Source organism: Equus asinus, chromosome 7 (assembly GCF_041296235.1).
Source record: "Equus asinus isolate D_3611 breed Donkey chromosome 7, EquAss-T2T_v2, whole genome shotgun sequence".
NCBI lineage: Eukaryota > Metazoa > Chordata > Mammalia > Perissodactyla > Equidae > Equus > Equus asinus.
In genome coordinates this window covers 64164277-64176076 of record NC_091796.1, presented here as the reverse complement: position 1 = coordinate 64176076, position 11800 = coordinate 64164277, and the positions used below count along the sequence as shown (strand labels likewise).

Sequence of the window (11800 nt, the reverse complement as noted above, 5' to 3'; positions counted from 1 at the left end):
CTTTGGGGTACCCCTTAGAACTCCTGTGTTCTGTCATAATTTTATAATTGATTGTTTCTCTCTTTGCTAAATTACAAAATTCACAGGATTTCTGTTGCTTGGGAGAAACTCACTGAAAACATAGCGCCAGAAGTGTAATATAAGAAAACAAGGCTAATGTTTCTTAAGATTAGTGGTGTTTATTTTTATGTCTCACATATTCTTTTGTATGTATAAGGGTAAAAACAAGGATGGATAGAGAGATGTGGATGCCATCAGCTGCACTGATGTTTGAAGTTGTAAGAATGCAAAAATCAGTAAGAGAGTTAACTGAAATTTAAATCTCACAAATGAGCAGAAAATACAATTTCTGGCAGACTATGTATGGCATTAATTCTTTGAACAATATTGGTTAAGAATAAAATACTTGGCAATTTCAACAAGCTGAAATTTACGGTATAAGGCAAGGAAGGGGAGCTATCAGCCATGACTTTGGCAAACTACTTAACATCTCTGAACCCGTTTCCTAATCTGTAAAACGGGGACACGTGCTCCTCAGGGAAGTCGCTTTGGAAATGGGAGCTCAGAGAAATGTCACTTTTCTTCTCCTAATCCAGGTTTCCCAACCTCAGCAGGGCCGACATTTCAGGCCAGGGAATTCCCTGTTGTGGGCGCTGCCCTGCGTATTTTAAGCCGTGGAGCAGCGTACCTGGTCTCTGCCCACCCCGCCCTCCATCCCCCGGAGAGAGGCCACTAACACCTCTGCCCAGACGCTGTCAACCGTGTCCTGGGGGACCCGCGTCCTGACGCCGCGCTCCACCCAAGAGGGTCTGAGAAGTAAGAAAACAGTCTCCACGGAGGAGACGGCAGCGGCCCGCCTCCTGGAGGTGACTCAGAACGCCGGGGAAGAGCCGCTTCCAGCTGCCAGGGAGGAGCCGAGTCCTCAGGACTGGACTGACCGTGAAGGGAAGGGGCAAGCGAGGGCAGGAGGCCGAGCCTTCGGTCTCTGAGAATCAGAGGCCCACACTGGTCACCTCTTGCAGTGCTTAGCTCACTAACAAGGAGATTTCGTTCCACAGCGGCCGAGACACCAACGCCGCGAAGGCCGCACGAGGCCAGCTCAAAGACACACCAGGCACCCACGCGGCAAGAAGCTCGCCGGCCGTCTTCGCCGCCGCCCGCGCGCAGGCGCTCCGCAGGCCCCGCCCCTCCTTCTCCCCCCCCGCCCCGGGGCGCCTCCGCCTCTGGCCGCCGGCGTGGGCCCTTAGTCAGCGAGACGGGGCGTGGTGGGGGCGTTGGCGGTGCCACGTCTTGGCGGCGGCGACTGTGGCGCGGGAGGTGGGGCTGGCCGGCAAGCCGGATCCGGATCCGGTATTGTGTCCCGGGTGCTAGAGAGTCCGACGGACTTGGAGCGCTGCGCCCACCGCAGGGCCTCTACGGGAGAGGGGCGCGAGCCGGGCCGGGGGGGCCCTGAGTGCCGTCGGCCTCCCTTCCGGTCGTCCAGCAGGTTTGCCTCTGCCCCGGGCATGGCGGGTGGGCCGGGGGCCGTTCGGGGAGCTGGGCTTTCCTTTTGGCCCGGTGGGGCATGTGGGGTGGCGGCGTTCGGAGCGAGCGCGGCGGACGCGCGTCTGGGGCGGAGGTTGGGGACGAGGCCTGTGGTCCAGCCGTGCAGGGCCCGGGACCGACTCTGCTCGCCAGGCTTCGGCTGGGAGCCGAGACCGTTGCTCCGGTCTCCACCGCCCTGGCTTCTGAGGTGCGAACGCCGGACCCCCTTCCCGGTTCCCTCCCGAGGCGCGCCCACGGCGGCCCGGAGCCGCTGGAGGACCGGCGCTTGCGCTGACCAAATCGGGGCTTTCACTGCGGGGAAGAGGGACGTCCTTTGTTTCCTTCCCGGGGCTTCTATCCCTAGGCACAGGTTTCTGTTACAGGAGCTGTTGAGGTAACCGAATTTAAAATTCCATACAGAATTGAACGGGCGATTATGGGATTAGTTTTTCTTCTGGATTTTCTGAAATGTGACCTCCAGATAAATCGTATACTATTTGTTATTCATTCACTAGACATTTATTGGGCTAAGGCTGGAGAGATACGAACCCAGGAAAAGTTCTTGAGAAATATTTAAGGAGGGTTGGGGTTTACTAAAATCCTTAAAATAGGACCCCAATGACAATGAGGAGGTTCAGCTTCAAACTGCAATTCTGTTTGCTGAAATTTCCTAGTTTTGCAGTACCTGGGACATCTTACGGTGCTGAAAAGTACTATTTCCTTGGTAAACGACATAAGTTTACCTACTTCGTTGTTTTCTAAAATCTTTTGAAGTTTGGTATCAAATCACCTTAACTTGCCCTGCAGATTAATTGTGCACCAGCAGAATTTTACTGGATGGGGACAGAGTAAGATAAAGGAAGCAACCTTAAGTATGGCTCTGTTTTGTAAAATAGCTCATAAAAAACATTTTGATATTAATCTCTGATTACCTGGTTAATGCATTCCTGTTTCTACCAGAATGCTTTAATGTATTTGACTAGCCTGAAATTCTTATTTTCCAAATAGAGGTTACAAGTGCTGCCTTGATTAAGTTTTTAACTCTTGTACAATAAAGTAGGGAATTCATCTTCACTAGCACATCTTCAGTACTAAGAGTACAGTCTGGAGTCATGCAGGAATGGCTACATAACTTGTCATAACCCGGGCATGAAAATGTAGGGCTCTTTGTTAAAAAAAATTAAGAATTTCAAGGCAGTGTCAGCAGAGAATTAAACCAAGTGTGGGTCTCCGTGCAACTGCACAGGTCCAGTGCTTATGAAGCTGGCCCTGTTGCCTGGTTTTGAATCCTCACTCTGTTCCTTATTGGCTCTGTTATCTTAAGCAGTTACTACCTGTTTCCTGGTCTGTAAAACGGGGATAATGACGATACATCTTTCATTGGTCTTTTTTTTCTTCTAAAGATTGGCACCTGAGCTAACATCTGTTGCCAATCTTCTTTTTTCTTTTGTTTTATGGTAGTACATTACGGACAGATATCTGTAAATTCTTTGTTTCAAAGAAGAGCTAGAGGCAGCTGTCCAAGAGGAGAGTTTCTTTAACTGGGTACAGGGATAGAAATAAAAGTTGGGGGTTGCTTTACAGTTTCCTATAACAATTGTTAGAAAGACCGTTTCTTCCAGCAATTCTGTGCTCCACAGAAGTGCCTCCCCCCCACCGTTTTTATGCTTTATATAATTTTTCATCCCTTCTATCATTATATTATTTCAATTTTATTAGACTACATGTAGTAAGAACCTGCCCATTTCTGAACGTTGAGAGGGAAATACCACAATTGATCATTTTTCAACAGTATGAAAAACACTGGCTTTTCTTAAGCTGCTCAGATGCAGCTGAGAAACTTACATTATAGATTTTTAGGAAACCTGTGAAAACAAAATCCCAGACTCCCAGGGTGAATCTATCATGGATGAGAACAAATACTACAGTGAACACAGAATAATTAAGTCATTTAAGCCAGTAGGTCAATTATTTTCTGTCCATGGTTCATATAAAAAAAAGTTACATGCCCCATAAGTGTTCCTTAGTGGCAAGTAAGAACAACAAAATGCTTTCTCAGCCCAGTAAGAAAATCCAGTAACGTACAAAAACGTATGAGCCCATGAAACGTCAGCTAGTCACAGTGCTACACAGGTAAAAATGTTTTAAAAGACCTTCTAGAAAATGGGGTTTTAAAGTTTAAAGCTTCTAAATTTAGTTACTTGTCTATCTGCTAGTTATCAGGAGTTTTCTGTATATCTGCAGTTGTGGCATTTGATGTTAAGATTCAGGATAGGCTAAAATATCTTTCATATCTGTTACCGAATTTTTCTAATTGCAGGAAATTGACTTTCTCACCAATCATCATTTTCCTTCTGTTAAATGCCTTAACATTTAAAATTTTACTTTAGACTTTACTGCAAAGATGAAACCTGATGAAACTCCTATGTTTGACCCAAGTTTACTCAAAGAAGTGGACTGGAGTCAGAATACAGCTACATTTTCTCCAGCCATTTCCCCAACACATCCTGGAGAAGGTTTGGTTTTGAGGCCTCTTTGTACTGCAGACTTGAATAGAGGTATGGACTCAGTTTACAAATCCTGTTTAGAATTATAGTTAGCATTCTATTTTCTCCACAAACATTATGATGCTGATAATTTTAAAAGTAATATTTAACTTTGGGATTATTTTTTGTTAATTTTTAAAGTGATTGAGACAGTTCCAATGCAGAATTAGCTAAGACCAGATATTACTCTGAAATATTTCAAATGACTTAAGTACTGCACTGCTCCTTCCTAATTAAGAAGCCACAAAAGACTTCTCATCAAGGTGAAATTATCATGTATAATGATACATAAGGAAGAAGCTTCTCTAAGAAGCTGGTTGTGGAATGAGGGTAGAAATAATTTGCCTTGGATAAGTTGCAAGAGGTTTTGTCTACACATATTTAACATCTAAATTCTCCAAAATGATTTCCTTAACTTTTGGTAGTCAAAAATCAACTTTTTACAGTTTTCTTTTTGGTAGAAAAAGAAGCTAAACAGTTTTGGTAGAAAACTGAACAAACTAATGTTGGTCAGATTATTGAGTGTGGAGAAGTAAAGATTCTCAGAGTTCTAAAAATGTACTGTTCACATTAAGATAATGAAATTAATCAGGAATCTTTAAAAGTTGTAGTCTCAAGAATGTTATTTATATTTTATTTTACAAATAGTATCATATTTGGTCATAGTGAGAATCTTGCACTTTTAAGTAACACCAAAGCACATACTTGGGGAAATTTGGCATCCCTTGCATTGAATTTAATGCAAGTTACATGGGAAAACGTAAATGCTGGTTCTATAAATATTGAACATTAAGGTCAGATCTATTGTAAAAATCTTATGTAAGCAAAAACATTGGTAAAACTTATTGTTTTATGTATTGATTATATAAATAATGAATTTCAGTTTAATCTTTTAAATTAATTTAAAAATGATTCCTTAAAGTTTCAAAAAAATAACTGCCCATAATCCCAACAGTTTAACACATTGCTTCTTTTGATATATCTTTGATTTGCTCTTCTCATGACTTGAAATCTGTTTTTCAAAACTAGGTTTTTTTAAGGTACTGGGTCAGCTAACAGAGACTGGAGTTGTCAGCCCTGAACAATTTATGAGTAAGTACTACAGCCTCCTTTTCCTGAATGAAAAGCAATAAAGGGAAATGAGAGCTGAGAGAGTTTAGAGCTCTGTTCAGTGTCTGTTCAAATAGCTGGAAATTGTTCAAATAACAAATTAGCTGTTTTCTTATTTAAATGTTTAATGTGGCTAAACTATTCTAGAATCCAAATGTAGCAATACCATGTTTCGCAAAATACCTGACTACTTTTATTTTTTATTTTATTTTTTTTAAATCGTTATTTATTTATTTTTTTTGAGGAAGATTAGCCCTGAGCTAAACTACTGCCAATCCTCCTCTTTTTGCTGAGGAAGACTGGCCCTGAGGTAACATCCATGCCCATCTTCCTCTCCTTTATACATGGGATGCCTACCACAGCATGGCGTGCCAAGCAGTGCCATGTCTGCACCCAGGATCTGAACCAGCAAACCCCGGGCCGCCAAGAAGCTGAACATGCAAACTTATCGACTGCGCCACCAGGCTGGCCCCAGACTACTTTTAGATAATTAGTGTAGAACCTAGATGGTAGTACTAGAGATTGTTTTTTATTGCAGTACGTATTTCCTCTCATGTGGTTAGGTTATTCACAGAAATTTCATCACCAAATCAAAAATGTAAGAAAATATGTTCTACTTTTATATTTTGGTTCATTTATATTGAATTTTAAGGTTAGCAGGTATCTTATAGTTCAACCCCCCTTTTTTAATACATATATGAGAATGGAAATCCAGAGAGGTCAAATGACTTATCCAACATCATAGGTAATTATTGGTAAGGAAAGGACTAGAACCTTCCTGACTCCTTCCTGTGCTCTTAACACTGTCTTCTCCTGTTTTCTATAATTTCTTCATTTCTTTCAATAGATAATTTTGTTTTGTACTCTTATCTCACCCTCCTGAGATGAAGATCATCATTTTCTGATTCTCACTGTTTTCCTTTATTGAATTTATTTCTTCTTCCCACTCCAGACCCCTATCCAGAATGAGATTGTGGAAATAAACAATATGTGAGACTACTAGGCTCAGTTTTTATTCCTGATTTCCAGTTTGCATGCATATCATATTAGATGAGAAACCATGTTATTTCAGCAAATGTAAAGGACTAAAAATCAATTTGGCGGGAAAGTATTTATTCTATTTTTGCTCCCATTTGCTATGCGCCTTTGGGAAAATTACTTGGAAATGGAGACATATTTTTCACCTACTTCACAAGGTGCTTTCACAGGAAACAAAAACAATAATTCTATTTCTAAAAAAGTAAGTCGTAATCATCAAACACTTGAGATCACAAGGGGAAAATTGAAAACTACTTTGTCAAAATATTTTGAAACTAAGACTAAAAATTACAGAATGGAACCACGTAAACATTCTTGTTAACATTTGCAGAGTTTTGTACTATTCAAGTTATCTGTTGAGTGTAGAAATTGATTTAAACTAACTAAAGTAATGAAGATATTAAACAGTTTTAATTCATTAACCACAGGAGTGGCAACATCTACAATTTATTTGTATTGTAAGTGCTGTTCATCTAAAACAGCTGTTAGTCTTACTTTGCTAGCATTTTTTTTCTTTTTGAGGAAGATTATCCCTGAGCTAACATCTGCCACCAATCCTCCTGTTTTTTGCTGAGGAAGACTGGCCCTGAGCTAACATCTGTGCCCATCTTCCTCTGCTTTATATGTGGGATGCCTGCCACAACATGGCTTGACAAGCGGTGTCTAGGTCTACACCTGGGATCCAAACTGGCGAACCCCGGGCCACCAAAGCAGAACATGCAAACTTAACCGCTGTACCACCAGGCCGGCCCCAGACTTTTTAAACTTAGGCCCTATAGATTTAAATTGGACTACATTCCAGTTGATATTGACTGCTGATATTTGGACTACTTGGTCATTTTTAATCACTTTTTCTTTAGAAACAAAATGGAAATCACTATGGTGAAACAGCTTTAAATAATCAGTAATGAACTCAGCTAATCCTAGTATTATCTGGCACCTAATAAAGTTTAATGTCTACCACATAACACTTTTCTAATTTCTACAGAATCTTTTGAGCACATGAAGAAATCTGGGGATTATTATGTTACAGTTGTGGAAGATGTGACTTTAGGACAGATTGTTGCTACAGCAACTTTGATAATCGAACATAAATTCATCCATTCTTGTGCTAAGGTATGTGTTCACATTAATGCTTATGAGCAAAATGGACAGATGTTTTCTAGCAAAGCCAACTTTGACTTTCCATTAGGCAAATCTGTTTGCTCATTGCTTTTCATTGTAAATGAGAGCTATATTGTCCTGAAAAAAGTTTTGCTTCTTAGAAATCACTTAGTAACAGGCATTTTCCCATTGTGTTCTGAGAGTTATGAGGAAAATATATTAACAATATGAATTGTTTGCTAAAAATTGTTCTGTAAAGTGTTAGATTTGGTATTCATAGCGAAACCAAGTCAGCATCATGAAATTTGCCAATAATGTTTCGAATCCTGAATGCTGTTTTTTTCAAAAACAATACTTTGAATATATGTACTTCATTAACAAATTCCCATCAGTTTTCAAGTGGTAAAGGGTTCAGAATACTGTATTCTGTCTTAACTGTGACACTTCTAATGCCTGTAGAGCTCCTTCACTCCTCATGACTCATGTGAAATAGTAAAGAAAACCTAGGTAATCCAATAAGAATAAGATAAGAACACTTGGAATGTATTTTGTAAGGTATGAATTTTGGTGGGGTTTCTGTACTAAAATTACTAAATTGAATTTGGATGTCTGACATAAATTGCTGTTTAAGCAAGGGATGTAGTAGGTTCATGACATGGTTGCATTTTGGTGATGTGGATTCTGAGATTTGCTTTAAAACAGTGGGGTGGGGAGGTTTAGGATATAGACAAAACAAGATTAGTCCACAAGTTGACTCATGATAGTATTTCCTCTATAATAATAAGTAAAAAAAATTTGCATTTTGCTTTTTGTGAAGTTCAAGTTTACAAAACATTTATTTTTGTCAATAAATTCTTAACCCATCACTTGTTGATTTAGCTAAAAACAAAACTATCTGCTGATTCCTTTAAACACTGTAAATATTTTCAGAGAGGAAGAGTAGAAGATGTTGTTGTTAGTGATGAATGCAGAGGAAAGCAGCTTGGCAAATTGTAAGTAGGCAGAAACAAGGTAACCTTAGATAAATTAGACACTCTCTGTGTTTGTTTAGTTTCTGGCCACGATATTTGTAAAAACTTTTCCTGTTTGAAGTTCTTTTAGCCGTCGTTAACTATGAACCCATGTCATTCTATAGGTTAGACTGAATTTAACGAAGAAATATTTTTTTAGTTTTATCATAAAGTTTGGAAATTGTTAAGTGTACTGTTTTACACACAATAACATTTTAAGTTATTAACTTTTGGTAGTAGTATTCTCATACCAGTAGGAAACAAACTTTTGGCCGAGTCATTTGCCCCAGTTTCTGTGTCATATTTAAAAACAATGGAAATGTTCTTAGTCTCCTAAGTTTTAGAAACACATACAGAAATAGCCTTCACTATATAATTCATCCTCTGTACATTTATCTAAATCTTTTAAAATAAATGTAAATAAGTTTCATAGATTTATTGCCTATTTTATAAGATATAACTTGCTTTTTAATATTATCTCTTCTGAGTTTTAAGGAATTCACTGAGTATCTGCCAGATATGTGCCAGATACTCTTCAAGGTATTTGGGATACATCAGTGATCAAAACAGATACATTTCTGGTATTCTAGTCCACTTAACTTAGTCATACCTTTTATAGTTTTATAACTTCAATCAAGTTCTGTCTTGAAATGATGATTTTTCAGTTTATGCAAAAATGAGAAAACCCTTGAGGTAAATTTTTGTAGCTCTTTTCTAGTTTTTTTCCCCCTAAGGCAGTCAGAATCACATTCTTATTCTGGGGTTGGATTCTTTAAGGATTGTAAAGATGTATACTTTTTTGCTTCATTTCCACTTTTAAGACCAATCTGGAGTTGATCTGATATATACTTTCACAAATATTAAAGTAGCTTTAAAAATGATAAAGAACAAAGCTATTATTTACCCATTTTACATGGGACTGTTAACTGTTCCTAAGTAGTTTGAATAGATTTAGGAAAAAAATACTTTTTTTTGAGGAAGATTAGCCCTTAGCCAACATCTGCCACCAATCCTCCTTTTTTTGCTGAGGAAGACTGGCCCTGAGCTAACATCCATGCCCATCTTCCTCTACTTTATATGTGGGATGCCTGCCATACCTTGGCTTGCCAAGTGGTGCATAGGTCCACACCCAGGATCTGAACTGGTGAAGCCCAGGCCACCAAAGTGGAACGTGTGAACTTAAAGACCTAAAAAGACTTCTTTAAAGAATAATTTCGGCCATATTTTTTAAAAGGTTGATAGTCTTTAGTGTTAACATTAATCTTAAAACTTTTTAAAGATGGTTTAGGGTGAGTTTAGTATTATTCCTGTTTATTAACGGGCTGGAGATTACTAGATAAAGTAGATTTGAAACTAAATAAAATGCTTTGGGTGATTTAAATGCGTATCCACATAACAATTTGAATAAATGAATATAATGGGAAAGAGCATGATCTAAACCTTTCTCTAATGTAAACTTCAAATTTTATTTTATATAATATTCATTTATATTAATTACTAAAATCCACTTTTATTAACACTATGCCTCCCCCCTCCTTTTTTTTTTTTAAATTTCAGGTTACTATCAACCCTTACTTTGCTAAGCAAGAAACTGAACTGTTATAAGATTACCCTTGAATGTCTACCACAAAACGTTGGTTTCTATAAAAAGTTTGGATATACAGTATCTGAAGAAAACTACATGTGTCGGAGGTTTCTAAAGTAAAAATCTTAAAGACATTGTCAAAGGAGCTAATGCAGCAAGGCTGTACTCTTCTAGAGTTAAAATATTTTGTTGCTACAACCCAGTGACCTCCATAAATACTGGATTGAAAAAACATTGGAATACAACAAGTATAATGACATTTAGAAGATTACTGTGGGCTGGTGGGGGCTGCTGTGAGTTTAGATTACAAATGGATATTATAAAAGGGATGATTTTTAACCAAAGGAATATATTTTTAACTTGAATCTTTTCTTGCATTGTATTTTTCTAAAGTTTGGCTTCATTTCTTGGTGGTCAAGAGTATATGTAGTAAGGAGTTATAATGTCTGCCAGCTGTACTGCTCATTAAAAAAACATACAATGAATAAGGCTGTTTCCTTATCACATTCATAAAATTAGTATTTTTGTTTCAAAGAAACATAGCTAAATACCACTTAAGGCTGTATCATTTTCCAGATACTATGTGAAATTGGATGTTAGTTTTTGTTTTGTTTTGTTGTGAGGAAGATTGGCACTGAGCTAACATCTGTTGCTAGTCTTCCTCTTTCTGCTTGAGGAAGATTGTTGCTGAGCCAGTGTCTGTGCGAATCTTCCTCTATTTTATGTGGGATGCTGCCACAGCATGGCTTGACGAGCTGTGGTAGGTCCGTACCCAGGATCCAAACCTGCGAACCCCACGCCACCAAAGCAGAGTGCACGAACTTAACCACTATGCCACCAGGCCAGCCCATAAATTAGATTTATTTTAACTAAATGTATTGCAGTCTAACATTTGTTAATCCTAATACTGTACAGGCAGACAACCTGGTCAACCTTTTAAAAGAAGTAGAAATGAAAATTAACTTATAAAATGTGACAAGATTCAAAGAAAAACAATTTAAATGTACATCTAAAGTTTATATAATTCTAATGTAAAGTACCACCTGTCTTATATGTGAGATAAAATTATTCATTTGTTTAAAATACCTAAGAGCAAATATAAGGTACCTTTTTTAGTGAATTAGCAAATGTGGGCATATTATGTATTTCTAACCTGATTTCTCATCTTTTCATGAGTATCTGAAGTTTCTCTTCTTAGTAAGATTTTTATGAGAAATAGATTACAAAGTTGAGTGTATTATTTAAAAATGTATCATACTGTATTTGTTACATTCTTAAAATGTTGATGGAAGCTTTTCTATTTAATGTGATTATAATAATACTCTTATTCTGGTCACTATCCTGTTTTGATTTTATTTTAATTATTTTTTTAAGTTGAAGTAAGAATTAGATACTTTATTAATGGTTCTAATCTTTGCATTCCATGTTACGTGAATAGTCTTTGTTAGAATCCTAACGGTATCTGTACTTTTCTTGAGTCTTCTATTGAACTCTCTTATTAGGTCAAATCACAGTTCATAACATTTACTCTTTGTAAAATGAACTTAGAAAGTAAAACCACCTGTTTCTCAACCCTTTGACTCACACCTGCCTCAAGTGGATTTTGGATTTCCCTCCATGCAGTAAGCTAGTTGACTTTCTAAAACAATAAAACCCTTCACCACTAGAGGGTGCACTACTTATCTGCTGATGATCCATGCAGATGAACTGAGCTGTCTCTAGTGAAAGCAATGGAGCTAGCTAGTTTTGCCTTTTCAGGAGTCCTACAACCTTGACACAACAGCAGCTTTATTTAGGTACATTCTGGTAATTAAAAACCCATGTTAAAAAATAAGCCTAATAAAAGGCAAAATAAATAAATGCTTTATTACATCTCTTACCAC

General features: G+C 38.1%; 1 protein-coding gene across 1 annotated transcript; it reads left to right on the top strand.

Moving 5' to 3' along the window:
• The first annotated feature begins 916 nt into the window (after positions 1–916).
• On the top strand, positions 917–11491 carry GNPNAT1 (glucosamine-phosphate N-acetyltransferase 1). The gene is made up of 6 exons (XM_014834274.3): positions 917–1486; positions 3915–4082; positions 5100–5162; positions 7207–7334; positions 8253–8314; positions 9890–11491. The coding sequence occupies exons 2-6, from the start codon at positions 3929–3931 to the stop codon at positions 10035–10037; spliced, it is 555 nt and encodes a 184-aa protein (XP_014689760.1). The 5' UTR covers positions 917–1486; positions 3915–3928; the 3' UTR covers positions 10038–11491.
• The last annotated feature ends 309 nt before the right edge of the window (positions 11492–11800 follow it).

Excerpts from the sequence above, each read along its gene's own strand:
- GNPNAT1 (XM_014834274.3), top strand. The coding sequence starts at position 3,929 with ATGAAACCTGATGAAACTCCTATGTTTGACCCAAGTTTACTCAAAGAA. Across the intron at positions 7,335-8,252 it reads TCATCCATTCTTGTGCTAAG|AGAGGAAGAGTAGAAGATGT; the intron begins GTATGTGTTCAC and ends AAATATTTTCAG. Across the intron at positions 8,315-9,889 it reads GGAAAGCAGCTTGGCAAATT|GTTACTATCAACCCTTACTT; the intron begins GTAAGTAGGCAG and ends TTTAAATTTCAG.